Consider the following 26,984-nt stretch of genomic DNA (forward strand, 5'->3'; position numbering starts at 1 on the left):
AACATTCGAGAGTGGTAGTCTTCTTCTATGTAAAGGGTACAACTTTTGTCCCACTCAATGATGTCATTTGTTATGGAGAAATGTGATGACAGGCCTAATAGGTCTTGTCTGTTGTTTTTTAGAAGAAGAAGACTTCTTACATAGAAAAAGACTACCATTTTCACAGAAGGTGAGTTAGCCGATCTACGGAGGTAGCAGGGTTTTTTCTCTCGGAAACTCGGGTTTTTCATCCTGCATACAGACAAATTGGCCCTTCAGAACACATGCAATTTACAGACAAAAAATACTAGTTGTGGTAGTGGTGGAGGTGGGCGGTAGATGGCATTGATGGAGATGATTCGTAGTAGAGGTTGAGACAGTTGTAGGTGTCCTCCCACGATGAGTCTTCGGACTCCTTGGAGGTGTCACGAATAATAATAATAAGAAGAAGAAGATTTATTCAAGCATACTTGTAAACAGACTAAGAAAATCTACTGAACAGAAGCTTCTGGGAAAACATGCTAGTTAAATCAAAGTAGTGACTGTCAGTAACAGGTTTTTTACTTTACAGCAAACAGCCATAAAATTAAAAATATAACAATTTTTGATGTGAATTTAAAAAATATTCCTGAATATAACAAGGATGATCTGTGTTTTAAGCTTTATAAATCTGAGAGAAAGAAAAAAAAAAAACATTAAGGGCCAAAGAGAAAAGTTGCTCAAAACACTACATTTTTTTATGATGAATTGAACATTATATATAAAGCGACAAATATCTATACTTAATCGTACATCAAAATTAATGGATATATAGAAGACGGTTTGATGTAAAATCAAGTGCGAGGCAAGGATGCATGTTATCTCGGTTGTCATTCATCTTCTGTATGGATTATATTAGGATGAATAGTAGTGTTAAACCTCATATCAGAGGCTGAAATATTAAACTCAGCTCTTTACTTTATGCAGATAATAATATACTCCTAAATAAATCAACCACAAGCTTTCAGAAATTCTTAACTAAACTGCAGTAACAACAGCAAATATGGTATGAAAATCAGTAACATAATATGAAAAAGGCAGATATATGAAAAACTAACTGTTTCAACAGATCAGATAACCTACAGAACAAGTTTGAGGACCATTTCTGGGCAGGTTATAAACAATATACAACCTCTTCCAGCAGCATAACTCCTCCCCCACCCCCATGTCATGTTCTATTTCCATAAATGGGGCTCTGCAAGGTGAGTATTACTACCTTATTACCATACCTTCCAGAATTAGAAGAAACTAGACCTCAAGGTGATAGATGACTTTCACTGTCCAGTGTTTTAGCAGAAAATGAAAGTCACTGTGCTACTTATGCAATCCTGAAATGGCAGTGCCATGTTTCATCTCCAAAGTAGGGTCTCTGGTTTCTGTTCCCTCCTAACTTCTTCATATAAGCAAGGTAGGTGACAATCTTCCTGAGCATGCTTAATACACTATAATAATCAAAACACCAATACTTTCTCCATCAAGGTTATATAGCGGTAATCCCATTCTGCAGGCCAACTGCCAGATAGTATATAGAATCAAACTGATTGTAATGCATTCAGAGACTTCCCACCAGCTGTTGAATAATCCTACAGTTACTCTACTGGAACATGCCTGGAGCGAGTTTGATTATAGTACCATGCAGGATGCAGCATTTAAGCCACACATGGGCTGGGGTCTAGACACTGGGATTCCCATGCATGTGACATGTTCAAAGTATTTCACTACTCCCGCTCTAAGTTTCTAACACATCTAACTGTGAAAGACATAATAAATAATAGTGAGACACTACAGATTAAAAAAAAAAAATTACAAAAATCAACAAACAGATCACAAAAAATATCAAAAATACAACAACAGCTAAAATAAACTTCCACCAACATCTAGGACAATAACATAAACATTAGGATGAGCACCACCACTTTAAAATGCGTGCTTTAAAATCTGATCTCTTATTCCTTATTGAACATCAATGGCATCCTCTACAACTATACTTCATCTCAACAACCCTAATCACATTCTGCACATACTTCCTCTATCAAGGGTATAACAGCAGTAATGCCATTCTGCAGGCCAACTGCTGGACAGTACATAGAATCAAACAGATTGTAATGCATTCAGAGACTTTCCAACCTTGAATTTCCTCTATACAATCTGCATATGACACTATCAACCATCCTCCTTAGCAAAATTTATAGTATTACCAAGGACTATAAATTCACACATTGCTATCAGAAAATAAATGGTTCTCTGTGACTTTATTTGAAAAAATTAAGTGGCATGCACACACAAGGGGGTTATTATGAGGGGTACTCTCCCTCCTTCTTTATGTCAATGACCAATCAATCTAGCTATTGTAACTACAACTCTGACTTTAACATAACTGAAGATAAACTGTCACTAGGTTGTAAAAATATTAAAATTATATATTCAATATAATTTAATATATATGTGCCATTATATTAAAAAGAAAATTTCTTGCATGTCAATCCAATCAAAACCCAGATAAGCCTAAATATTTCTCCTCAACAATCATATAAAACTGACAGAGAAGTAAAAAATACATAATTATTAAACACACATGTATTCACAAGAATAAAGAATAATAATTTTTATTATCGCAAATATTTTGACCAGAAATTAATGGACCATCATCATCATCAGTGCATCAGGAACCGGGTGTCATTCTTGACCAGACTCTGACATTTAAAGAACATATAGTGAAGGGCTAAAGTCAGTGCAAGAAACAACAGCCCATAAAACTTACCTCATCCATATGGGATACATCTACTGATACCCTGAAAACTGCAGGTCTTTCTTTATGTCACCTGCAGAGTATGCATGCTCAGCATGAATAAATTCATACACACCTCCAAATTTGATATAGTATTAAACCAGACTTGCAGATAAACCACAAGCTGCTTAAAACCAACAAACAATTGACCTCTATTAGTTCTCTGGTAACTCCACCAGCTCTTAGAACTGTTCTCACACACTCACAACAACTGAATGATTAAAGACGTCCAACATATAGACAAAATCTAGATAGACAGATAAACTGACAGACAATGTCTCACCTCATGCCATGTTTTTTTTTGACTTCTACAGAACTACTCAGTAAAGTAACAGCAACAAGCTATAACTCTGATGAAAATCATTGGATGATAATAGTGCTTAGAATGAGCTACAACTGCTAGTGTTAGAAAAGCTACCACCACCTGACAAGCATCTAGAAATGTCTAAATAGGCTATGAACCATCATAAGAAAATCCAAACACAACAGCAGAGAATGTGGTTATATGAAAGCTTCAGATCTTTGCAAGTGTGGTGAAACAGAAACTATGGAACATCTTTTGATATGGCCATTACTAATTTCAAAGTACCAAAGATCTCTTTTCTTCACTTTGATTTTCTCATTTTTGTCACACAAATATATGACAAAACACATAAAACAGATTTACTACCTCCTATATTTCATCCTTCTCACAAGGACACCATCAGAAAAATTACAAAAGGAATTGGTAAAATAACAAACTGACAGATGCCACACAGTACGTGTTTGCTATTTCTGTTGGTCACACCGTTTGGCAAAAGAACACTAAAAAGTTCAAAGGAAACAATGAACATTTGTGTTTCCAACACTTTAACCACAACTGCAGATGCAATGACCAGTCAATAAATGGAAACTTCTGTCCTAGAACCATGCTTGTGGAGAAATACTATTTTTTGCCTTCTTTCCACTCCTTAGGAATCTTCCCTACTGCAAGACTTTCATTAAATAACCAAGTCAAGGGCATGGCTAAACTATTTTGCACATTCTTTAAAAATACATGGCAATATGTCATTCATTCCCACAGTCTTATTAACATCTAACCCAAGCAACACCTGATACATCTCTGATTCTTTCACCTTTAATTCTCACAATCCTCGCCTCCCTTCTACATGTTGCACAGTATCATTCACATCAATGTATACAAATGTTCATTAAATAATTCCACTATATCATTTGCTATGGTTACTCTGCTACCATAGCTATCCATCTGCCACAATTAGCTTCCCTCTTGCTTGTCACACAGCAGAAAAATTCCCTTAAGTAATCTTTAACTGGCTAATCTCCTATTATATTCTACTTTTTCTTTTTCTTTTTTAAACCATGCTTGTTACTTTTCTGGCCTGCAGTTTACATGTTTCATGCATCTGTTCACTACAAACTGTCTTGTACCTCCTCCATAACTTCTTTTGCCACACTGCTTGCTCCTACTCATTTATTTGCTTAACTCTTGGTATGCAGTCATATGGGGGTTATATGAAAGCTTCAGATCTTTGCAAGTGTGGTGAAAGACTTGCCTGTTAGTTATGTATTGCTTGTGTTGGATTCTGCTTTAATGCACCTTATAGTTCCACACATGTACCTTCTTGATAGCAACCTTTTTTTTTTTTATTTAACTACCTTCCAAACCAATACTTCATGATCACTCTCACCAACAGGAGGCAGTGTAGATATCTCATTCACAACCACATCTAGTGAGGATATCACCAAATTCAATACCCAAAAACCTCATGTTCCTTCCATCACATGCTGCTTAAGATAGTTATTCTACAGAAACTTAACAAATTCACTCTCCTTGATACCACACACTATCTCTTCTTTGAAATTCACATTCCCATAGTTAAAATCTACCATTAGGATCGTCTTCCTTTTAGATGATCTAAAAGATGATCTATCTTATTTAATTGCTCAACTAATTTGTATGAATATTTCATGAATATTGTTCACATTCCATGACCTATAACAACATCCTATTAGATATACTGTTCTATTAATCTCAACTTCATGCCAAATAGCTTCAAAATCTTCACACTTACTACTATTTTCCCCTTTTACTCTTGAAGGACACAATTCATCTGCTATCATTAATAGTACTCCCCCTCCTTTCAGAAAATTCTTTATCTTATCATTTCTAGTCCTGATAGTATATTATACTTACACAACTAAAGTTTTACTTATATCAATTATCTTCAAGCATAACTGATTCATTAATACTACAAATTCAGACCTCTTTATTTCTGATACTCCTCACATTAGCATACAAACATAACAAATCCCTACTCTTTGAGGATGTCCCATCAACACTATCACTCCATACTCTTTCTGCTATAGTTTACCTCTCTTTGACCTGACCATCCCAATTTCCCTTATCCTGACACTGATTTTCATTCATCATTATCATCCCTGCCTTTTTTTTATTATTATTATTTATTGCCATGCATCACTCTGCCCTACTATAATCACTTCCTCACCTTTGTATTCATCTTCTTCCTGTCCTTCCACAACCTGCTTTTCAACCTCTCTCTCTCTCTCTCTGACCCTTAGTGATACTAATTTTGTATGAACCCTGTGTACTCCTAGCAAACAACAACTGCTCCAAATGTTCAATACCAAACCCATTCAAATGTAATCCATCAGTTTTACACCATTCTAACCATCCTTCAAATTCACTTCGTATATTCCCAAATTAAACACTCTTTGTCTGACACAATTCAGCTATCTTGTCATTTGGTATCATTGCTCTCATTCTCTGTTTGCTAATATCATATTTGGGCAACAAACTAACCACTTTCCCAGTGACACTATTGTCCTTCACCTCTTGCAACAATATCTTCAAATCCCTTTCTATATTCTTTGTTTCAATATCCAAGTCATTTGTACCTACCACTATCATTAATTCTGATGCCTGTTCCTTCCTTCCATGCAAAGCATTAAATATTTGTTTCATTATACCACCTGAAAAACACGTTATATGTATCTTTTTTTATTTACCACACCTTTAACAACTGAATCTCCATATAAAGCCACCTTATCATCTTTAGATACTTGCATCTTCCTATTAACCTCCATCTCACATCTTTAGGTATTTGCTTCTTCCTATTAACCTCAATGACAATGAATGTTAGTCTGATGCTGCTAAGTGCAAGGTTATACATTTTAGACCAAGGACACTACATGCATAGTATTACAATATTGATAGCAATTTGCTACAAGCTATCAATGAAGCTAAAGATCTGGGGATGATGTTAGATAAGCTAAAAGTGTTACTAAGTTATTAAATTGGATTACTGTAGTGTTAAAAAGAACGCTAACTTGTAAGAATAAGAAATTTATTCTCTCTCTTTACAAGGCCTTAATACGACCACAATGTGAATAATATGCTAAGATATGGTCACCAAGATTCAAAGCAGATGAGTGAAAAGATTTCAGCAGCAGGAGGTAACCAAGATAATATCTGGCCTATGGAATTATGCACATGGTGGACTGAAGGGAAAAGGCTATGGATTTGAATCCCATTGTGGAAGGGCATCTTCCAGATGCCCTTCCACAGGAGCATACATAATAATTATAATATGCAGTAGCTTTAAGAATTAAAATTAAAATTCTATGAAAAAAGAATTTACTTAGTAAATTCTTTTTTCATAGCAATTTCCAACATTTTTTAAAAAATTAATAATCAATGCAGAGTTTCAGATTATACAGTAGACTCTGGTTAATTGGTATCTGGTTAATCTAGGCAGCTGTTTGATTGGGATAAGTCTAAAAAAAAAAAAAAAAAAATGAGAATATAACAAGAATTTGCTCATTTATTTGGGACATAATGAAGTTTAGCTATGCCAGCTCATAAACTCTACCACATGGAGTATTAGAAAAATTATGTAACCTTGCTTCAAAAATTTAGTGCTGATGACATCTACAATGCTGATGAAATGGAACTATTTTATTGTTCCACACAGGATGGTTTCTTGTTTTGTAAACAGCCTACACTGGATCAAAGAAAACAATGGATTGTGTAACAGTGTTATGCTCTTCAAATATGTCAAGAACTGATATACAAAAGCGGTTAGTTATTGGAAAAAGGATAAGGCTTTGATGCTTAAAGGGTATTACAGTGAGAAGTTTACAAGTTCAGTACCATGCCAACAGAAATGTGTGGATCATAAATTTTTTAAGAATTGGTTTATGAGTTGGGACATAGAATTACAATGGAAACTGAGAAAAATCTTACTCATTCTTGACAATTGTTAAGGAGGTAACCTGGTCGAGCTGTTGCTCTTATTCAATTGTTACACATGATTGTAAAAATTCTGTACTAGAATATGAAGCTTACAATAAAAAAAAAACTATCAAAAAAAAAAAAAAACGTTTAGTGCAAAAGTTAATCTTTTACAAGCAATACAATTTATGGCCGATAGTTGACGAGAAATAAGCAAGAAGACCATTCAAAATTGTTTTGCTCACTGTGGATTTAAGAAGTCAATCATGAATATGCCAGACACAGCCAATAGTGAAAGTGATGTCGGATTAGAAATGAACCACACATCAGAAACTATGAAGAGTTTCCATCCAATGATGATAGTTCTTCAATATACTATAATGAAAATGAAGATTTTGAGGATGAAATTGTGGAGGAAATTGCAGCAAATCAAAGGACATTAGAACAAGTAATGATGATGATAACACTCTCGAATCTGAATTAGCAACCACCCAAAATGCTAGAAAATTTATTACGACTCTCTTTTTCATGCAGGATGGAATGAACACAATCCTCTTATCTGCACCAGATACCTATGCTGATTTTATTCATTTGCAGTCTATAAAAACATAAAATAAAAACCTGGCAGAGACTAAACCCAATAATTTCCAAGAATGGAATTAGCTGCTAGGAATAGCATGCATATAATTTTTCTTCAAATATTTTATTTTAATTACAGACAACAGTTTATTTATAAATCAGTAATTTTGCTGCTCAATAAATGAAAAACTTGTCTAAACATGTATTTTTTTCTTATGTATATACACCTTTTAAACTCTTTACATACAACTTTTATGCAGTGACCATTCCAATAATGATATGCATTATTGGAAGGGTCACCAGTTTCGACCTTTATTGAGGTTTCATCAATGGAGCCAGACCCAGAAGTAGTACTAAGGTTGAAGTAATGCAGAAGTCATATATTTTTATATATGAGTTATCAAAAGGTGTCACACCTTATTATTAAAATACTCTGTATTAGAGATAGATGTTGGAAGTTTTTCCACTTGGTTATATTATAAATTAAAGATACCAAGAAATTATATACTTGGTTTAATCCTTTAACCAAGTGTAAGCAAACAAAGTAACAAAGTTTGCACTTGAAATATAATCAGGACAGGGCAACTCGTATATAGAAGCTAATGACTTCACATCACTTGCCTTAGTATCCCATAATGCAAAGCACATATCCTTATGGACATGTATAATGCATAGCATTATACATACCTGTAAGGATATGTGCATAAGGATATTGATGAGACCTCAGTAAAGGTCGAAATCGGTTGGGTAGTGACCATTCCCATAATGCATAGCATTATACATACCCATAAGGATATGTGCTTTGCATTATGGGATACTAAGGCAAGTGATGTGAAGTCATTAGCTTCTATATACGAGTTGCCTTGTCTTGATTATATTTCAGGTGCGAACTTTGTTTGCTTACACTTGGATAAAGGATTAAATCAAGTATATAATAATTTCACGATATCTTCAATTTATAGTATAACCAAGGGGGAAAACTTCCAACAACTATCTAATCCAGAGTATTTTAATAATAAGTTGTGACACCTTTTGGCAACTCGTATATAAAAATATGACTTCGGCATTAATTCAACCTTAGCATCGCTTCTCTGTCTGGCTCCCACTAACGAGACATCAATAAATAAAGGTCGAAACTGGTCTGGGTAGTGACCCTTCCCATAATGCATAGTATTATACATATCCTGTAAGGTAATACATATCCCATAATGCAAAGCACATATTCTGTAAGGATATGTGCTTTGCATTATGGGATACTAAGGCAAGTGATATGAAGTCATCAGCTTCTATATACGAGTTGCCCTGTCCTGATCATATTTCAGGTGCAAACTTTGTTTGCTGATACTTGGTTAAAGGATTAAACTAAGTATATAATTTCTTGGTATCTATAATTTATCTGATGAGAGGAATCGTAAGAATCTGTGTGTAACAGTGAGAATGTTAGATAACTATGTTAATGATGGGAATGGTTATTATTATGGAAATGATTATGAAGAGAGAACAATTCTGTGTTAGTCCAGTTCGGACCTATCAAGCAAGTGTAACAATGTCTGCATAAATAATGAACTAAATAAGAACAGAGATCTGCAAGTTGTTGAACTGTGTCATGCAGACCACAGACACGTGTATATGAAATAGCATGCAGGTAATTTATTATGTCAATACACAAATGCTAAGAGTATCAAAACAAAGCAGTAGAGTTTCTTGCTTTGGTTAATATATTGGGACCTAATATTATAGGCATTAGTGAGACTGGCTGTCAGAAGCAGACATGCTAAGTGGCATTGAGTGGAAAGGGTACAGTATTTTTAGGAAGCATAGACAAGATAGAAGGGGGGGTGCTGCTAATGAGACCTATTAACTGCAATACTAGTAAAGAGGTCTCAACTCTAACTGGATCATGTGGCAGTGAGTTTGAAGCCATCTGGTGAGGAGGAGTCTAACAAGATTAATACATAGTGGGGTGTTGTTACAAACCCGGTGGATCGGTTGCTAGTGATGAAGAAATGCAAACCAAATAAACACGGTCGGTGCGAAAAGAATAACCATAATGGGGCACTTTAATTATCCAAACACTGATTGGTAGCTTTGAAATTGCATGAGAAGAATGAAATTGAATTTACTGAACTGTTGCGAGACAACTTCCTCAAGCAGCATGTGAGAGAAAGAACTCATGGTCAAAGAGTGTTAGATCTGATTATAGTATCAGAGGCGGTTTCAGTTAAAGTCTTAACTATTCTGCCTCCGGTTGGTGATAGTGATCTTGCGATATACTCACTTGCGAAGTGGCTGAATGTTCCATTCAGAAAGGTTAAATGCTGGACTACAATAAATTTAGTTTAATCCTTTATCCAAGTGTGAGCTAACAAAGTTTGCACCTGAAAATATCTTCAGGACTGAGGCAAGGTGGTGCATCTGTTGGCAACTCGTAGCAAAGGTGGACAAGCTTTCATCACTCCTTGTCTCACCATCTCCCACCATGCAAAAGGTCATGACCTTTCCATTGCTTCTGCCTTAGTGTCACCACTTCTGGGTCTGCCTCCCACTGACGAGACCGCAATAAAGGTCAAAACCGGTCTGGGTAGTGGCCCTTTCCTTAATGCATAGCATTATACATGTCTGCAAGGAGATGTGCTTTGCATGGTGGGAGATGCTGAGACAAGGAGTGATGAGAGCTTGGTCCACCTCTGCTACGAGTTGCAAACAGATGCACCACCTTGCCTCAGTACTGAATATATTTTCAGATGCAAACTTTGTTTGCTCACACTTGGATAAAGGATTAAACTAAATTTATTAAAGAAGGAAATCATGACCACCTGAGGGGTATACTGGGTTCTGTACTGTGGTATCTGCTATTGCATGGGAAAGATATCGATATTAAAGCAAGAGATTCATAAGAAAAAGATGATGTGGAAGGAATATTGTGTGCATAAGAATGATGTCAGTTATGATAATTAAGCACCAGGCTAGAAGAGTCACAACTGTTGTACGGAAAGCTAAGTCTAAGTATGAAAAGAAACTGTCTCTGCAAGTAAAAGAAAGAAAAAATGAATATGAAAGAATAACTCTACTGAATGCAAGTGGTGTGAACGTGACAGATGTAGAAGAGGTTGTTCAACTAACGAGTGCTCATTTCAATAAAAGCTATCAACCTGGTGTATGCAACATAAATCTCACTACTATCTATTCACTGGATGAAGAAATTCAGGTGTATAAGGAGGAGGTATTAGAGCTGTTGCAAAAACTGAATATGAATTCAGCAATAGGGCTGATGGGATAGCAGCACAGATGCTAAAGGAGTGTTCAGCTAAACTGGCTATTCCTTTAGCCAGGCTGTTTAATATGAGTCTCAGAAGATGATTTCGCAGGAGTGGAAAGAATGTATGGTAATCCCATTGCACAAGGGTGGTGCAAACATCGATGTATGCAATTATCAACCAATCAGTATCTCAGGAGTGGTGGTGAAGATTTTGGAAAAGCTAGCATTCAGGAATGGGTTGAAAGAGAATGTGTACTTTGCAATGAACAAGATGGGTTTAATAAAGCAAGGTTTTTTCTTTTATTAAACCCATGATCCTTTGGGATTTTGCTAAGGCTTTTGACAGAATACAACATAAGACTGTTGCATAAATTAGAGAATATGGGATTGGATTATACACTATTAGCATGGATAAGAGGATGGTTGACTGACAGATATCAAAAAGTTGTATATGGGGGGTGTGAATCTGCAAGATTCAAAGTAACCAGTGGTGTGACTCAAGGATCAGTCCATTGTTATTCAATCTCTATATTAATGAGATTGGGAAGGATTTGACATGCAACATACAGCTATTTGCTGATGATGCAAAGATAGGTAGGGTGATCAGTTGTGCCACCGATATCCAGTACTTGCAGAATGAATTGAATAGGCCAGAATTGTGAACATGTGAAAATGGCTGTCCTTTCAATGTTAATATATGTAAGGTCATGCACTTTGGTGTGATTAGATATCCAATGTTGTATTATATTGGTGGGATGATGCTAGAAGAAATTGATAAGGCTACGGATCTTGGAGTTTTAGTAGAGAGGAAGTTGAAGTTCAGAGATCATGTAGCAAAAATTGTAAATACAATTCAGAGAATAATGGCAATGCTAAAATAAACCTTAACATGAAGATAAGACAGTCATTTTGCCTCTATACAAAGCCTTAACAAGTCCTCGCTTTGACTATTGTGTATAGGTCTGGTTTCCATGGTGAATAGGATACAGTGGAGAGTGTCAAAAATGATATCAGAATTGTGGAATACAGATTATGAAGACAGATTGAGAATTTGTAAGCTGCAGACACTAGCAAATAGGAGAAAGCGGAGTGATATGATTGATATTTACAAACTTCTGAAAGGGTATTGTTTCTGGGAAAATTCCCATGCTACTCCTCTTAAACACTATTATTATTATTACGGCTGTTATTGCCTGTTTTGTTTAGGAGTGTCCCTTATTTTAAATACATTGGCTATTTTTACTCAAAAAATTTCTGAAAGGATTATACAGAATTTCAGCAAATGGAATTTTTCATTTTATGGGGAAAGGATGCAAGGGCATCCATGGAAGCTGAGAATGAATGCTGTCAAGAAGAGAGTTAGTTCTAGATTTTTCTTTCATAGAGTAGCGTGTGTGGAGGGATTGCCTTTGGATATTACGTGTGCAAGTCATGCAAATGAATTCCAGAACAGGTATGACAGCTGGTGCAAACAGTATGGCTTCTCTTGATGAGTTCCTGACTCCCTGGAAGTCCATCAGGGGGTTCCAATTTTCTATCCTCGCAGACAACCTCACCGCATGCCTCTCTGGCTGAATCAATCAATGTTTTCTCAAAGATTTGCCAATGAATCTTGAAGATTTGGTGTTTGTTTTCAAACTCTTCCAATTTTTCTTTAATGATGTTTGTGTATTTGAGTCTACAGTTCACTTCTGTAAGCTGCTTAACTTTGATTCGTTTGAAAACTTTTTTTTACATATTCTTCTTTTCAATATAAAATTCAATTTTATTCTGCTCAAAACTAAATAGTGATCATTTCCTATTTCAAATCCTCTTTATACTCTTGGGTTCTTGAACCAGTGGAAAAACATCACAATCAACTATAATATAATCAATGCGACTTTTCTTATTTGCAACTTCTTTGCAGATTCTTTTCTTGTTTGCAACTTCTCTCCACATGAATTTGTGCACATTTTTATTTTGGAACATAGTGTTGATAATAACTAGTCCTAGTCCTAAACAGAAATCCACCAGGCAGTTTCCATTATTATTAGCTCTGCACCTTTTTCAAAATTTTATTTTCCCAAAATACTTTTATATGTCTAGTAATCATTTCCTATTCTTCTGTTTAGATCTCCAACATGGAACAACTTTTCCTTTTTCATTGTGTGACCTACCTTCTCTAATGTCTCAATTTCTTCCTTAGTAGACCTTCTGTGGCACTACAGGCACAAATAAGCCTTATTGTCCAGTTCCCCATTCTGATATTTGCCCACATCATTCTACTTGATATTGTCTGCCATTCAAGAAGATTATCCTTGTATTTCATACATCATGAAAATTATCCTTGTATTCAGTGTAGAATACTATAGCTTCTCCTTCTTTTTCCTGATTGTTATTGCCTGAATGTAACATTTTGTATTTGTTACTTAGAGATCTCACCTGTTTTTTTTTTTGTCTTGTCTGTTTCAGTCATATCTTTTATGCTGATCTGGTATTTATCCAATACTTCTGCTAGTTCCATTTTGTTTCCATTGATGCCTCTTATTTTGATAATACCAATCTTGAACTCTGCTGATGTTTTGTGATGTGTTCTGGGATTTGAAAAGTTTACTTCATATCAGCAATTTTCTTCTAATCAGTCTTATCTGTCAGGACTCCAATCCTGTCAGTTCTTATATTTCTGTCTTCTAAGGCACTTCTTACTACATAAATCTACCTATATCTTGATCTTCCTCTGGGTCTATCCTAGCATTAAATGCTATGCTAATCTTGCTTTTCCTGGTCTGTTTAAATGATTGTACTACTCGAGATAACTTCTGCTCATACTTTCCTGAATGTTAATATATGAAGTTTATTCCTTCATTTTCAGTGTGATTCTGCAATTGATGCCATCCGTTTACTCTAACGTAGTTTTTTCAGAACTCTTATATCTGTGATTTCTATTCTTTGATCAATAGTTTTATTTCTAATTCAACTTTCTGATCTATAGGTTAAAATTGGTTGTAATCATGCCTTTTATTGGTTCATTTAATGTTTGGACTAGTTCTTTCTTATTCCATATAAATTTATTCAGTTTGATTTCTCACTACATCAGATTTTGTTGTCTATTTCCATATTTAATTTGCCATCTTCAGTAAAAATTGCACCTAAATAGCTGAATTTTTTACAAGTTCTACAGGTTTTCTATTCAGGTACAGCTGATGTTTTCAATGTTTCTATACATTTTCACAGTTTGTCTTTTTATTGCTGATTTTCATACCAAATTTGTTATGGCAGTTATTTAATTTCGTTAAGAAATCCAGTAGACTCGTATCAGATTTATTTAAAACTATAATGTCATCTGTATAAAGTAAAGAACTGAGATTAACAGTGCTTTTATTTATGCATATTATGAATGCTGCTTATTATTAATCTATGCAGATATCTTTAGGTGGAAGATGAATTTCATCATTGTACATATACAAGTGCTTACAGTAAATATCATATATACTGTATTTGCCGGCATATAAGACACACTTTTTTCCTTTGAAAATAGGTGTGTCTTATTATCCAGAAATGAAATTAATAAAAAATGATACTCAGTTTTTTATTAATTTCATTTCTGGAAATTTTTTACAAAATTGCCACCACTATTGATTTTTAAAAGGCAGACGCTACCCAAAAAAAAGCTGCTTAAAGGAGTATTTGTACATGTTCACGCAAAAGGTAGGATGGATGGAGGAGGAATGAAGTTAAGGATAGATAAAATTTGGTCTAAGCGTCTTGGCGGACTATTGAAGAAGCCTGCCCTGATAGTATGGGATCAGTTTCGTTCTCATAGAACAGATGTTAAAAATAAACTCAAGGAATTGAAAACTCAGTTAGCTGTAATTCCAGGAGGTCTAACTAGTCAGCTTCAGCCTTTAGATGTCTGTATTAATAAACCATTTAAGGGATCTATGAAGGAGAAGTGGAACAGCTGGATGCAGTCTTCAGATTCTGAGGTTATGCCATCAGGAAGAAGGAAGAGGCCTAGCATTTCGCAAGTTTGTGAGTGGATCAACGCTTCATGGGATGCTGTGAAAACTGAGACAGTGGTTAAATCATTTAAGAATTGTGGCATTAGTAATGCACTGAATGGTACAGAGGATAATTTGTTGTATGAGGACTCAGATTCTGATTTTGAAGAGGTTTCAAGTGTCTCTTCATTTAGTTCTGGAGATGAATTTCTGGGTTTTGACGAAGAAGATTAAAAGGTGGGTACTCTTTCCTAGTTAGATTAGGTATTTGTTGAAAGTAGATCTACTTATTACTTTATACTGTAAATTCATTATAATATTCAGTGATAAAGTTTTTTTCCTAAAAAAACGTGTACAAAAAAAAGGGGTGCGTCTTATAGGCCGGTGCATCTTATATGCCAGCAAATACATATATATATATATATATATATATATATATATATATATTTAATAAATATACAGGGTGTTCGGGATAAATTTGACAGTTTCGTAAGGAAAAAGAAAATCTTCTTTGTATCTATTAAATTTAATGAATTGACAAAAAAACATTACAGGCAGAGTTAATTACAATACTATCAACAAGATTTACTCAAAATAACCACCATTAGTATCGATCACAGCTTCAATTCTGCTTCGGAACCTCGAACAAGCTGATGCTACAGTCTCCCTGGGAAGGGCCGCAAAAACTGTTTTAATTTTATCCATTAACTGGGCTTTTGTATTACTGGAAGTGCGATTGGTGTCTTTTTCAACTGCGCCCCATACAAAATAATCCATGGGGTTAAGGTCTGGGGAGTTTGGAGGCCAAACATTTGGACTGGTGAAGTCGTAGAAATTTTCAGACAACCATTTTTGACTTTTCCCAGAGGTGTGGCAAGGGGCCGAATCCTGCTGCCATACATACGGCCTACCATTGGCTACCCTTGTTATCCAGGGCTTGACTACAGTTAGCAACTCCACGAACAAAGCCCGAATTCCAATGCCAGGGTTCTTCAACACCTGTTCCTGCAGATTTGCGAGGAATTCTGCTGTACGAACGCAATCAGATCGTCTGCTAGGGATCTTTCTTCTTGCTACATCCTCGTAGTCACCATTGTAAGTCTCTAGTTCATGCCTGATTGTTTTTACTGTATTCAGGGAGCATTGGGCAGCAGTCGTAATATCCTTATTTTGATGGCGGGCACGAATCATCATGATACAAGTTATTCTCTTCCATGATTCAGGTGGGTTCCAGCTATCCATCCTTTCTGACATCTTGTATATGAATGAAGAAGGGTCCAAACTTTTAAATGAAGAGATGTGTGTTAATACATGTAACTTACGGAAAAATATAATTAATTATAAATATGTCAAATTTATCCCGAACACCCTGTATATATATATTTTTTTTATGCTTGAGCTTTTAAGTCAACTTGTACTATCATGGGTATGAATCTGAAACATTCTAACAAACCAATAAACCAAAATAAAATTATGTATAAATAGTTACTTACTCGACCACTGACTATTAATATTAAATGTTGGATATAGACAAGATGGGGATTTAACAAACCCATGCTGTTCACTGCAAAGAATAGATTCTCTGTTAACCATTTCTGTATGTGAACCATAACCAACTTAACATAATATTTTATTATAATTTTTCAGTGTTCTTTGTGCATTGTTTGTATAATGGTGGCCGCCACAATTCCGTCTTCTGATAGATTATCACTCAGCTGACCACTACTACTACTACAAGATTTTTTGGTATGTGGTGTTTGCATCCTGGTAATTAGAAATGTGGCATGAATGTCTGGTTACAATGTAGAAAATGGGAAAAGCTTGGTGATATGGAAATTAGCATAGCAGACTTCAGAAGCATTATGTGAGAAACAAGTGAATATTGATGGAGAGAGAGAGAGATGCACTAAGGGAAGAAGTTGAATGTATGAAAAATTAGTTAAGAGGCATGAAAGAAGAGATGGAGAATAGAAAGAATGGATGTAAAGTGAATGAGAGCTGCTATGGGAATGATAGAAGAGAATAGAAGAACCAGGGGAAGAGAGCAAATGAGAGGAAGGTGAGACAATGCAGAAGCTAGGGATGGAGGAAATGATAGGAAAGCAGGTGTGTGTAGGAACAAGGAGAGAAAGTGTCAGAGCAGAAAGGGAGAGAGAGAGAGAGAGAGAAGGATGCAGGTGAGCAAAGATGGTACAGTGTTAAGAGAGAGATGTGATGTATAGAGATTTGATGATCCATGGAGTGGATGATCCATAAATGGAGGATCCACAAAAATAAAATGCCAGAGGAGTGTTTGGCTGGAGGAATGATAGACAGTATGACTATGGCAATTAAGCAAGGTAAAAGAGTTGGTGAGAGATCTAAAGTTGAGGTTGTATGACAGAAGACAGAGAGAGCAAACAGTGTGTTACCTAGGTATGACAATGAACAGCTAAAAGAGAAGAGCATCAATAATGAATAACCAGAATGTGTCAAAAGAGAGGTGATATGTAAATAGTTACCTGGAGTGCATTTGAGGACAGAAAAGAACTGTATACAAGAGATGGCATGCATTTGAATGAGGAAGGACTCAAATATCTGGAGATAATGTTGCTCTCTGGACAAGTGAGTGTTGATACAGGGAAATCAGAGTTATCAGGGTAGATGGTGGGGATAGGCTCTTGTGGGAATAGTCACTTGGGAGAAAGGGGAACACATATGGGGGAGAAATAATAATAATAGGTATAGAAACACTCACAATGCATTAGTGTTTCTTTATACAAATTCCAGGAGTGTCTGGAATAAAGGAGATGAACTACTGATGGTGATAGTCTCAGCCCATTTGAATTATTGGGATGGGTGAGAAATCACTGATTAGGCATAGAAGTAGTAGGGTATAGTATTTTTTAGCAGGAGAGGAAGAGAAAATGTGGTGGTGGAGTATTGCTTAGAATAAGTGATGAGTTGTGTCATCTCAGAGTGGAGGATTTGGAGGGCAATGACACTAATGGTTTTGAAAGCATATGGTGTGAGGTGGAGGTGGGCAGGACAGGATATTTAGTGGCACGTTGCTATAAACCAAGGAGCATAAAGGGTGAAGAGCAGGAGATGTTTAGGCAGTTCAGCTTGGAGAGTGCAAAAAAGAATGATCATTATTCTTTTATTACAAAGAACACATGGATGTCATCTTTAGTTACAGTCAGAGGATCTGACTGTAACTAAAGATGACATCCATGCCCCCCTCCCCAGTTGGAGAGTGATCATGTAATCTTGGCTTAGGAGATGAATAAATGTGCAGAAGTATCAAGGAAAAAGGAATTTATGTGGAATTATAAGGCAGGTGATTGTAGTAATCTTAGAAATCAGCTTAAGACAATTCCATGGATTGAGGAATTGGAAGGGTAAGATATCATTAGTGCATGAGAACTAGTAAAGAAATATTTATGAGCAGTAATGGCAAGTTGTATACAGTACCTTAAATATTAGTTTGTGTATTAACATTCCATTGTATCCACGTTCCCTCACTAACAATGGCTTACAAGGAAAGACGAAGGGAATGTGGACTGCAAAACTTGGTAGATAGGAGAGGTGATGTGGTTGAGATATTTAAATTATCGAGTCAGTCACAGGTTTGACAACGGGGAGTTCTGTACAGTAGAACAAGGGGCCATCCCTGGAAGTTGTGAAAGGAAGTCATGAGCCAGAGGGTGAGGAATGGTTTCTTTGCATGGAGTGGTTGAACTATGGAATGCATTGCCTGATAGGGTGGTGAGAGCATGAAGAGTGAATGAGTTTAAGGAGTGGTATGATAGACTTTGTATTGTCTAGGATGTTCCTCCCACATTGAGTCTTGTGACTCCATGGAGGTCCTGAATAATAATAACATTGCAATCATAATTAATTACCCCAACATCACACTCGCTACCTCTCCTGTCTATCCTTAAAAATACTGTACCCTTTACACTAAATATCAGTTAGATATCTGAAAACCAGGTCTCACTAATGTCAATAAATCTGAAGACAGAATGTATTCATTAAGTCAACAAACTTAACCCCTGCTTTCCTTATACGTTTGGCATCTAACATAAGTTATGAGATATAGACATAGGTTCCTTCCATGCTTTTTTGTATACTCTCCCCTGCAGACTCTGCATGACTCAGTTGTACAACTTTCAGATTCCTATTCACGTCTAATGCTTCACTTATCCAGACATCCTTAATGTATTTAAGTCCAAAATGGACAAATCCACACCATTTTTTCATTATAATCACTTACATTATTAAGCATATTCACATCATTAATATAGTTGTATAACTCGGTTTCCTATTACACACACACACACATTCTTACCATTCTTGACATCGTAATCCAGTTTTCCTCAACTCAACATATTAGGTCTCATATCAATAAATAATTTCTCCAGACTCCTGCTACCAAATGCGCTGTCATCCATCCCTCTTATAGAAATCCCTTCTTCCTTCAAACTCACTCCACACATCCAAAAACTTGCAGCCATTCTCTCTACACAGAGTACACATCAAATCATTTGCCATCATAGCTTTTTTTTCTCAATTCAGTGTTATCATATCTAGGTAACATACTAACTACTTTCACTTTTTCCTTCTCACTTCTTCCAGAAGTCCTTTCAAATCATCTCTCATAGTGTATTTATCAACAGACAAATCATTTGTTCCTACCAGGACTGTCAACTCTTTTCTGCTTTTCAATTGCATTCATTAAATTTTTAATTTAGTGCCCAAAAAAGTATGTAATAATCTGGTCATCAGTTACAATTTTCATAACTGAATCTCCAATATATCATCATAAACTTCCCAATATGTACCCTCAAGGAGTGTACAGGCTACTATGACAGTACATGGTTACGTTTACATTAATATATTTTGCAAATGCTTGATAATTTTTATCTTTCCAGTTTTCAAGGAAAATATCTTAACCTACATGAGTGATGTTGTGGTTTATTTTGATTAAGTGTATTGTCTATCAATTGCATTTTCACTGGCTTGTCTGGTTGAAAGGAGAATCCTCGCAATCTGCATCTGAAACAGGATTTAGCTTCATTTGCAAAACCCACGCTATGTTTTAATCATACCTTGAAACTGGAAAAACAAAATGGGCATGAATTTTTGTTTTATAATGAGACATAGAATCAGAAGTAAATGTTATAAACGATAAACATTTAAACTGTGCAGACTAATATATCATGTACTTACTATTATCATAACAAATGTTACCCAAAGCACGACACGTTTGAAGCAACACCTGTTTATCTTCTGAATACAGCAGTTTCACTAATGGTCCTATCATGGAAGTAGTGGTGCATACTTCTCTAGCAGCATCTTAAGGAAATTAAAAAAAAAATGTATGTGTAAAACATTAAAATTTACTTCAAAATTTTACACAAGAGAAGTAAATTACAGAAGTAAAGGTACTTTTCATACCATCATAATTGAAATGTACAAATACTCATAACAGTTGGCAATTATTTATATTATAGTACAGCATATAGTACACCATACAATGTGATAATTTATTAAACTGTAATATTTCACTGATTTCAAATAAGCACCTGCAACAGCATAAAACACTAGCCTGAAAAGATTGCCATGTAGCTTAAATAATCTTCACACCACTTTCAAATCAAACAAGTAGAAACATTGTTTTGATCTTCTAAAGACAGATTTCATCCTTCAATATATCATATCCAGCAACTTTATCAGGTATCTAACTCATTTGAATCCCATTGCCTGATGTAAGACCACTATCCTGCTTATTTGAACTTGAAGTGCCTGGAGAAAGTTCTGTGTTTGGTCTCTAAAACAGGGCTTTCAGATTATCTATCTAAGCCCAGATAAGGTTGTATTTAACCTTTCAAACCAATGCCTATCACATTCAGAGGAATCTACTCTTAAAAAGGTTTTAAATGCCCTTAAGTTGGGTTATATTCCAAATGTTAATTTTTTGTGCACTTGAAAAAAAGGAGTTGATATCATTCTATAGGATATTGTCAATATTATCAGACTGAAAACTGCTCCTCTTCTCCTTTCTTCATTAATTTCAAGATCTAATTGCCATCACTTTGAAAGAACAGAAACATTATAATTTTGAGAATTGATAAGAACACAACAGTAGTTCTAAATATAGACAATTATAATGAAAAAATTACGTTTGCTTTCTGACTCTTCCATCTGCTGAATTCTAGATCATGATCCTACATGGATGACAAAAAAAAAAAAAAAAAGCAATTTACTTAAAATGTCTCAAACTGGCCTCCACAATTATTAAGAAAGCTTAAGTTAATGCATCCTATTCCTCAACGACTTTACAGGTCTCCTAACATGCCTTTGCAACCAATTTTAGATAAGGCATACGCGCTCCTCAACTTATGCCTTATTTAGACATCTAGCTGACCTATTTGGAGATCACAATAAGGCCATGACTCTTACATCAAAAATTTATCCCATTTTGTCCAGAAACTATCAAGTTTACACATAATATCCACAGACATCCTTGTGGGTCTCGACATAGTATCCCTATTTACTAATGTACCTGTTGATGTCTTAAATCTCACTGAAGACCTTTTCCCACCAGGCATCGCCAACTTATTTTATTATTATTATTATTTGACACCTCCAGGGAGTCCAAAGACTCATTGAGGGAGGGCATCTACTCTACAACTCTGTTCTCCACCACTCAATCCACCAACTGACCTCAACTACACCAACGGCATCTACCACCGACCACCACCACCACTAGTATTTCTACAGACAATCACAAAAAAAAAAAAACATCCATGCCCACGGCGGGATTCGAACCAGCAGCCTTTTTTTTGGCTGGAGAGCAGATACGCTAATCACTCGGCCAGCCAAGCTGGCAAATTTTTTGAACATTATCTCCATTCTAATTTTTTTTTCAGTGGAATAATGTGCTTTACAAGCAAGAATTTGGGCTTGCAATGGACAGCTCCCTCCCTCCTGATCTTTTTATGGAGAACTTTGAGAAGACTAGCCTAGCAGAAATGAATCTAAAATCAGTGGTTTAGTAGCAATATGTTGATGATATTTTTATTATTTGGAAATAGGACTTCCTAAGTCTGCAACAATTTCTTCACTCTCTTAACTCTTACAAATCTACTGTCAAATTTACAAAACCAATGATGTTCTTATCACTAAAAAGTCTGACAATAGTGTCACTTTTGAGTGTATCACAAGCTTACACATATGGGATGTTATGTTCATGCTCATTCCTTCATTATCCTTCTCAAAATTTAGGCATAACCCACACCCTAAAGCAGTGTTTCTCAATGTGGGGCGTACGTCCACAGGGGGGGGGGCCAATTTGAAAATGTGCATGTACATATTTATATTATACTTTTTCAGAACTTGGCTGACTTATGCTGGGGGTGGGGCATGATCCAAAAACGTTGAGAAACAGTGTCCTAAAGAATCAATCAGTTTCTATTATACAAAATGAGAATCAACTAAATACCGAACTGCAGACTCTCTCAAATTTTTTTATTCTCAATAGCTATTCCAAAAACAGTACAGGATTTTATTTTCAACCCCTGCCTCTCAATAACCAGAATATCCAACATTAGAGACTATATCACAATTTCATATATTGGCTGTATCAATTAAAACAGCATTTCTTTTCAAAGATCACAACATCAGAGTAATTTTAAACAGATTCAAACTGTTCACACCTTACTGAGGTCTCCTAAAGATAGCACACGTTTCTACAATACCCAGGGGTATATATAGAATTCCATGCTCATGTCGTTTAGCCTACATAGGACAGACAAGCCTTGGATTTGAGGTGAGAAAGAAAGAACATGTAGAAAGTTTTTTTACCTCGGGTATAATATACGTTAAAGATACCAAGCTATTTTATATGTATATAAATATAAACTTGGTTTTAATCCATTTCCCAAGTAAGCAAACAGACAAGTAAGTCAAGTTTGTGCAAGTAGTGCAAGTCTGGGTGACTCCGTATGTAGTGCAAGTCTTAGACAACTCGTGGTAAAGGTGGAATAAGCTCTGATCACTATTCTTAGTATTTACCCTTAATGCAAAGCACATCTCCTTGAGGAGATGTATGATGCTATGCATTAAAGGCAAGGGGGGGGGCACTACCCAGACCGTTTCCAGTCTGGGTAGTGGCCCCTTAATGCAAAAAGCACATCTCCTCAAGGAGATGTGCTTTGCATTAAGGGTAAATACTAAGAATAGTGATCAGAGCTTATTCCACCTTTACCACGAGTTGCACTACGTACGAAGTCACCCAGACTTGCACTACTTGTAGGCACAAATTTGACTTACTTGTCTGTTTGCTTACTTGGGAAATGGATTAAAACCAAGTTTATATTTACATACATATAAAATAGCTTGGTATAAAGAAGGAACATGTTGCAGTGTCAGGTATAAAAGAAAAGATGAATTTGGTCTGGCCAACCAAATTTATAACACCAACCATAAAGTTGACTGGAACATTACAACCATGCCTTATGTAAAAGAAAATTTTTATTCCAGACTTCTGAAGAAATCAGTTATAATTATCCATTAACGCAGATAACTGAATAAAAACCCAGGGCTGACAGTGACATATGGAAGTAATTAAATCTTTTAATATCACAGACATAGCTAATGCATGCCAGGGGACTTGTCTCCTTTTTTTATAATTTTTTAAAAAAATTTATTTTAAATAATACACACTATGATATATATTTTCCAATTCTTACATATTACACCCTGTACAAAGAATTTGGTTAAAAAGTTCATGGTTGTTATTTCCAGATATGTACTCTTGATTGAAGCATATACAGGATACTGTGACAGAACTACACAGTTAAGTTTATAAGGTTAAATTTTTTAGAAAATAACTAGCAGTCTCATTTCTTCAAGGTTTCGGAAGTTCAGTAGTGATTTATTTTCATCTGCCCTGCTGCTTTTATTATTTTCCTTGTATAATGGAGATGTATGGTCCACATCTGTCAGATTCTATTCTCTTGAGTAATGGTAGCATTCTTTCCAGATGTCTTTTATTTCCTTAAAAATAAAATATAATTTGCAGGTCTATATTTTATTTATAGACTTTAGAAAAGCATATGATAGCATTTATAGAAGGCCTTTGGGGATTTTTTTTTTTTTATGTTTAATCGTAATTTGCACCACTGACAACCGAAGCATGGTATTAGCTAGTAGAATTAGATCGGAACCTTGGATATTAAGACAGGATTGAAGCAAGGAGATGCACTTTCATCCATCCTTTGTCATTTAGCATTAGAAAAATGTACTTGAGAAATTGTAAAATATAACAGTTTTGAAACTGTATATAATTACAATATGGAGGTGATATATGCCTGAGTGGAGAATATGCCAAAAACATTAGAACAATATTTAGAAATCTCTAAATATTGTTATCCTGCTAACCTGAAATTTAAAAGTGACTCCTCCTTCAAATATCTAGGAACACTGATTACTAGAGATAATAAAATTAGTACAGAGATAAAAGCTACAATACATGCTGCCAATAGATCTTACCATTCACTACATCATTATTTAACATATTAGTCTAATAATCATTAGACCTATTGTTCTATATGGAGCAGAAACCTTGAGCATAACAGACCATGATGCAAAAGCAGTGCAGATCTCTGAAAATAAAATTCTAAGACTGAAGTTTATGGACCTGTAAGAGATAACACAACAGATGAATGGAGAAGACGACGACATAATCAAGAACTATATGGACTCTATAGATCGCCACTTCTAGCTGATGAAATTAGACCATGTTGATTGAGATGGCTTGGACATGTGGGAAGCAACCTAGAGGTACACTGTGGATGTGATGGGAGGATAATATTCCAAAATGGCTTAGCTGAGATGGGAATTCAGAGGAATGAAAAAGCTGACAGAAAGAATGAAAAGAAGAAGAGAGAATTCCTGTTTCTATATTAGCATGAATTTTCCATATTTACCAGAGGTCTTTTGTATGTTTACCTTTTAAATTTTGCTAAATTCATTATTCTATGATGAGATTTAGGGTTCCCTCCCCCCCTTTTTGTTTCCATTAATTCTGGATGTTAATATTTCATAGTCAGAATCAAAGTCAAAACATCTGGCAGGGAGGGGGGGGGGGCAATTTTAAATAGATGTTTTCTAACAGTTTCTCATTAATATATAATCCAAGCATTTTCTGGTTTTTCAGTCTGGAGAAATCTAGATATACAAGTCTACAAGAGAATACTGTAACTGTCACAAGAAGATGAATTGTGAAATATTTGTGGAAATTATGAAACAGAATAGTGAAACATTCCTGTTTCACTATTCTAACATCTTTGTTTGGAATTTCATTAATTAAATCTTGTAACCATTGGTAAAAACTGACTAATTCTTCTTTATATGATAAGCCCAAAGCATATAATACAATCTTACTAACAGTTATAATTACATTTTGTAATTGTTGGTAAAAACTATCAAATTTCCTTTATATATAAGTTTGAAGCATATTCTGAAACATTCACTGAAATATTTGTGAACATGCCTTTTCCTTTTATTCTAATAGGCATTATTCTTGATTCATAAGTCAATGGCTGTATCAACCCAGCAATTTTTTTTAAACTGCAATGGTCACTCTATGAATATCATCACTCCTGTTGAAGTAAAATAATCCAATTATTAAGCCTGTGTGACCTCTGCAACTTCAACTATAATCTGACTTAATTTCTTTCCCACTCCTTTTCTAAGTTTTACTTTTCCCCTGGTTTTACAATGGTCATCATATTTAAGTGGAAAGGCAAGTTATTTTTTAGATGGCCACAATTATCCATTTTCAACTGCTTCATGTTGGCCTTGATGCAGTCATATTGGCTTCCCCATATATACAGAGAGAGAGATTTATCATGCATTTGTCCTAAGTTTTTGCTCATTTAGGATTTTTTAAAATACTGCTTAGTCAAAATATTGTCCTAATAATTTGTAGGTCCTCTTCATAGAAATGCCACTTCCAGGAAGTGGTATTTCTTCCTAGAAATACCGGGAGGGGAGAATTTAAATGCTGGATTCCAGAGATGCTCTATGGGATTCAAATACAGTGAATTTGGTGGCCATGGTAACTTAGAAAACACTGTTGTGTTCAGCATGCAATTCTCAAACAATACCAGCAGTGTGGAAGAGTGCATTACCATGCTGGAATTATCACACACACATATGCTATCTGGGAAGACAGTCATCATGAGGGGGGGGGGGTACCTGATCAGTCACAATGGATATAGAGATACAAGGCATGGCTTTAAAATATCACGGCTCTTAAAACATTCTCAGAAAAGCATCTGTCTATCATACCATAAGGCTGCTACTTCTTGACTGTTTCTATTGGACCATGACATTGGGGTAGTTTACCAGGTTTTTGCCTAACCCTCCACCTACAATTCATAAAATGAGATTCATCCAAAAAGGCACTTCTTTCTATTTTTCAATGGTCCAATTACATCTCTCAATTACATCTGTAATTACATCTCTCACATGCCCAAGTATCTAATTATTAATGATTAGGTATGAGCATGGGTATCTTGACCATGCTGCTACTTTGGAGGGACCATGCTGCTATTTTGGAGGGCCCAAGCAGAAGAGGATTGCTGTTGTGGTGTGGAAAATGAAGAACTGCCATTCATCTCGTGATTAAATTCCATGGTCCACCCTTTCACAGTTTTTTTTTTTGTTTATGAGTTGCACAACGCAGAACAACTTGTGTTCACTATGAGCATCAACTGAGACATGGGTGGAGGATACCACTAGATTGCTGAATGTTTTGTTTTGTATGGCACCTCTTCTCTCTTGGGACATCTTCACTCCAGTGTTGTAGGCTGTTCAGAGAGCTGTAGTTAAGATGATAAATTGCAATATGTTTTGTGCAAAAGTTACAAATTTCCTAAGGACATTCACCATTACATACCAGAATCCAAACTGCTTTTGGATTCTGGTATGTAATGGTGAATCCAAGTCTCATCCATAGTAATAAATTGATACACAAAATCAGTTTTATTCTTGTTAAAATGCTCTGAGCACTGTTCAGAGATTTTCATGCGAGTGTGTTTTTGATCTGCTGTGAGC

General features: G+C 35.5%; 1 protein-coding gene across 1 annotated transcript in view; it reads right to left on the bottom strand.

The window, feature by feature from the left end:
* LOC150099524 (rap1 GTPase-GDP dissociation stimulator 1-like) overlaps window positions 1–26,984 on the bottom strand; it is a 252,559-nt gene that overhangs the window by 198,733 nt on the left and 26,842 nt on the right. The window contains exon 2 of the mRNA XM_090403451.1: window positions 20,088–20,213. Coding sequence (XP_090259577.1) covers window positions 20,088–20,213 — 126 coding nt within the window. The remainder of the gene's footprint in view (window positions 1–20,087; window positions 20,214–26,984) is intronic.

Source organism: Typopeltis vanoorti, chromosome 14 (assembly GCF_054136105.1).
Source record: "Typopeltis vanoorti isolate ZY-2024b chromosome 14, IOZ_Tvanoo_1.0, whole genome shotgun sequence".
Taxonomy (NCBI): Eukaryota; Metazoa; Arthropoda; class Arachnida; order Uropygi; family Thelyphonidae; genus Typopeltis; species Typopeltis vanoorti.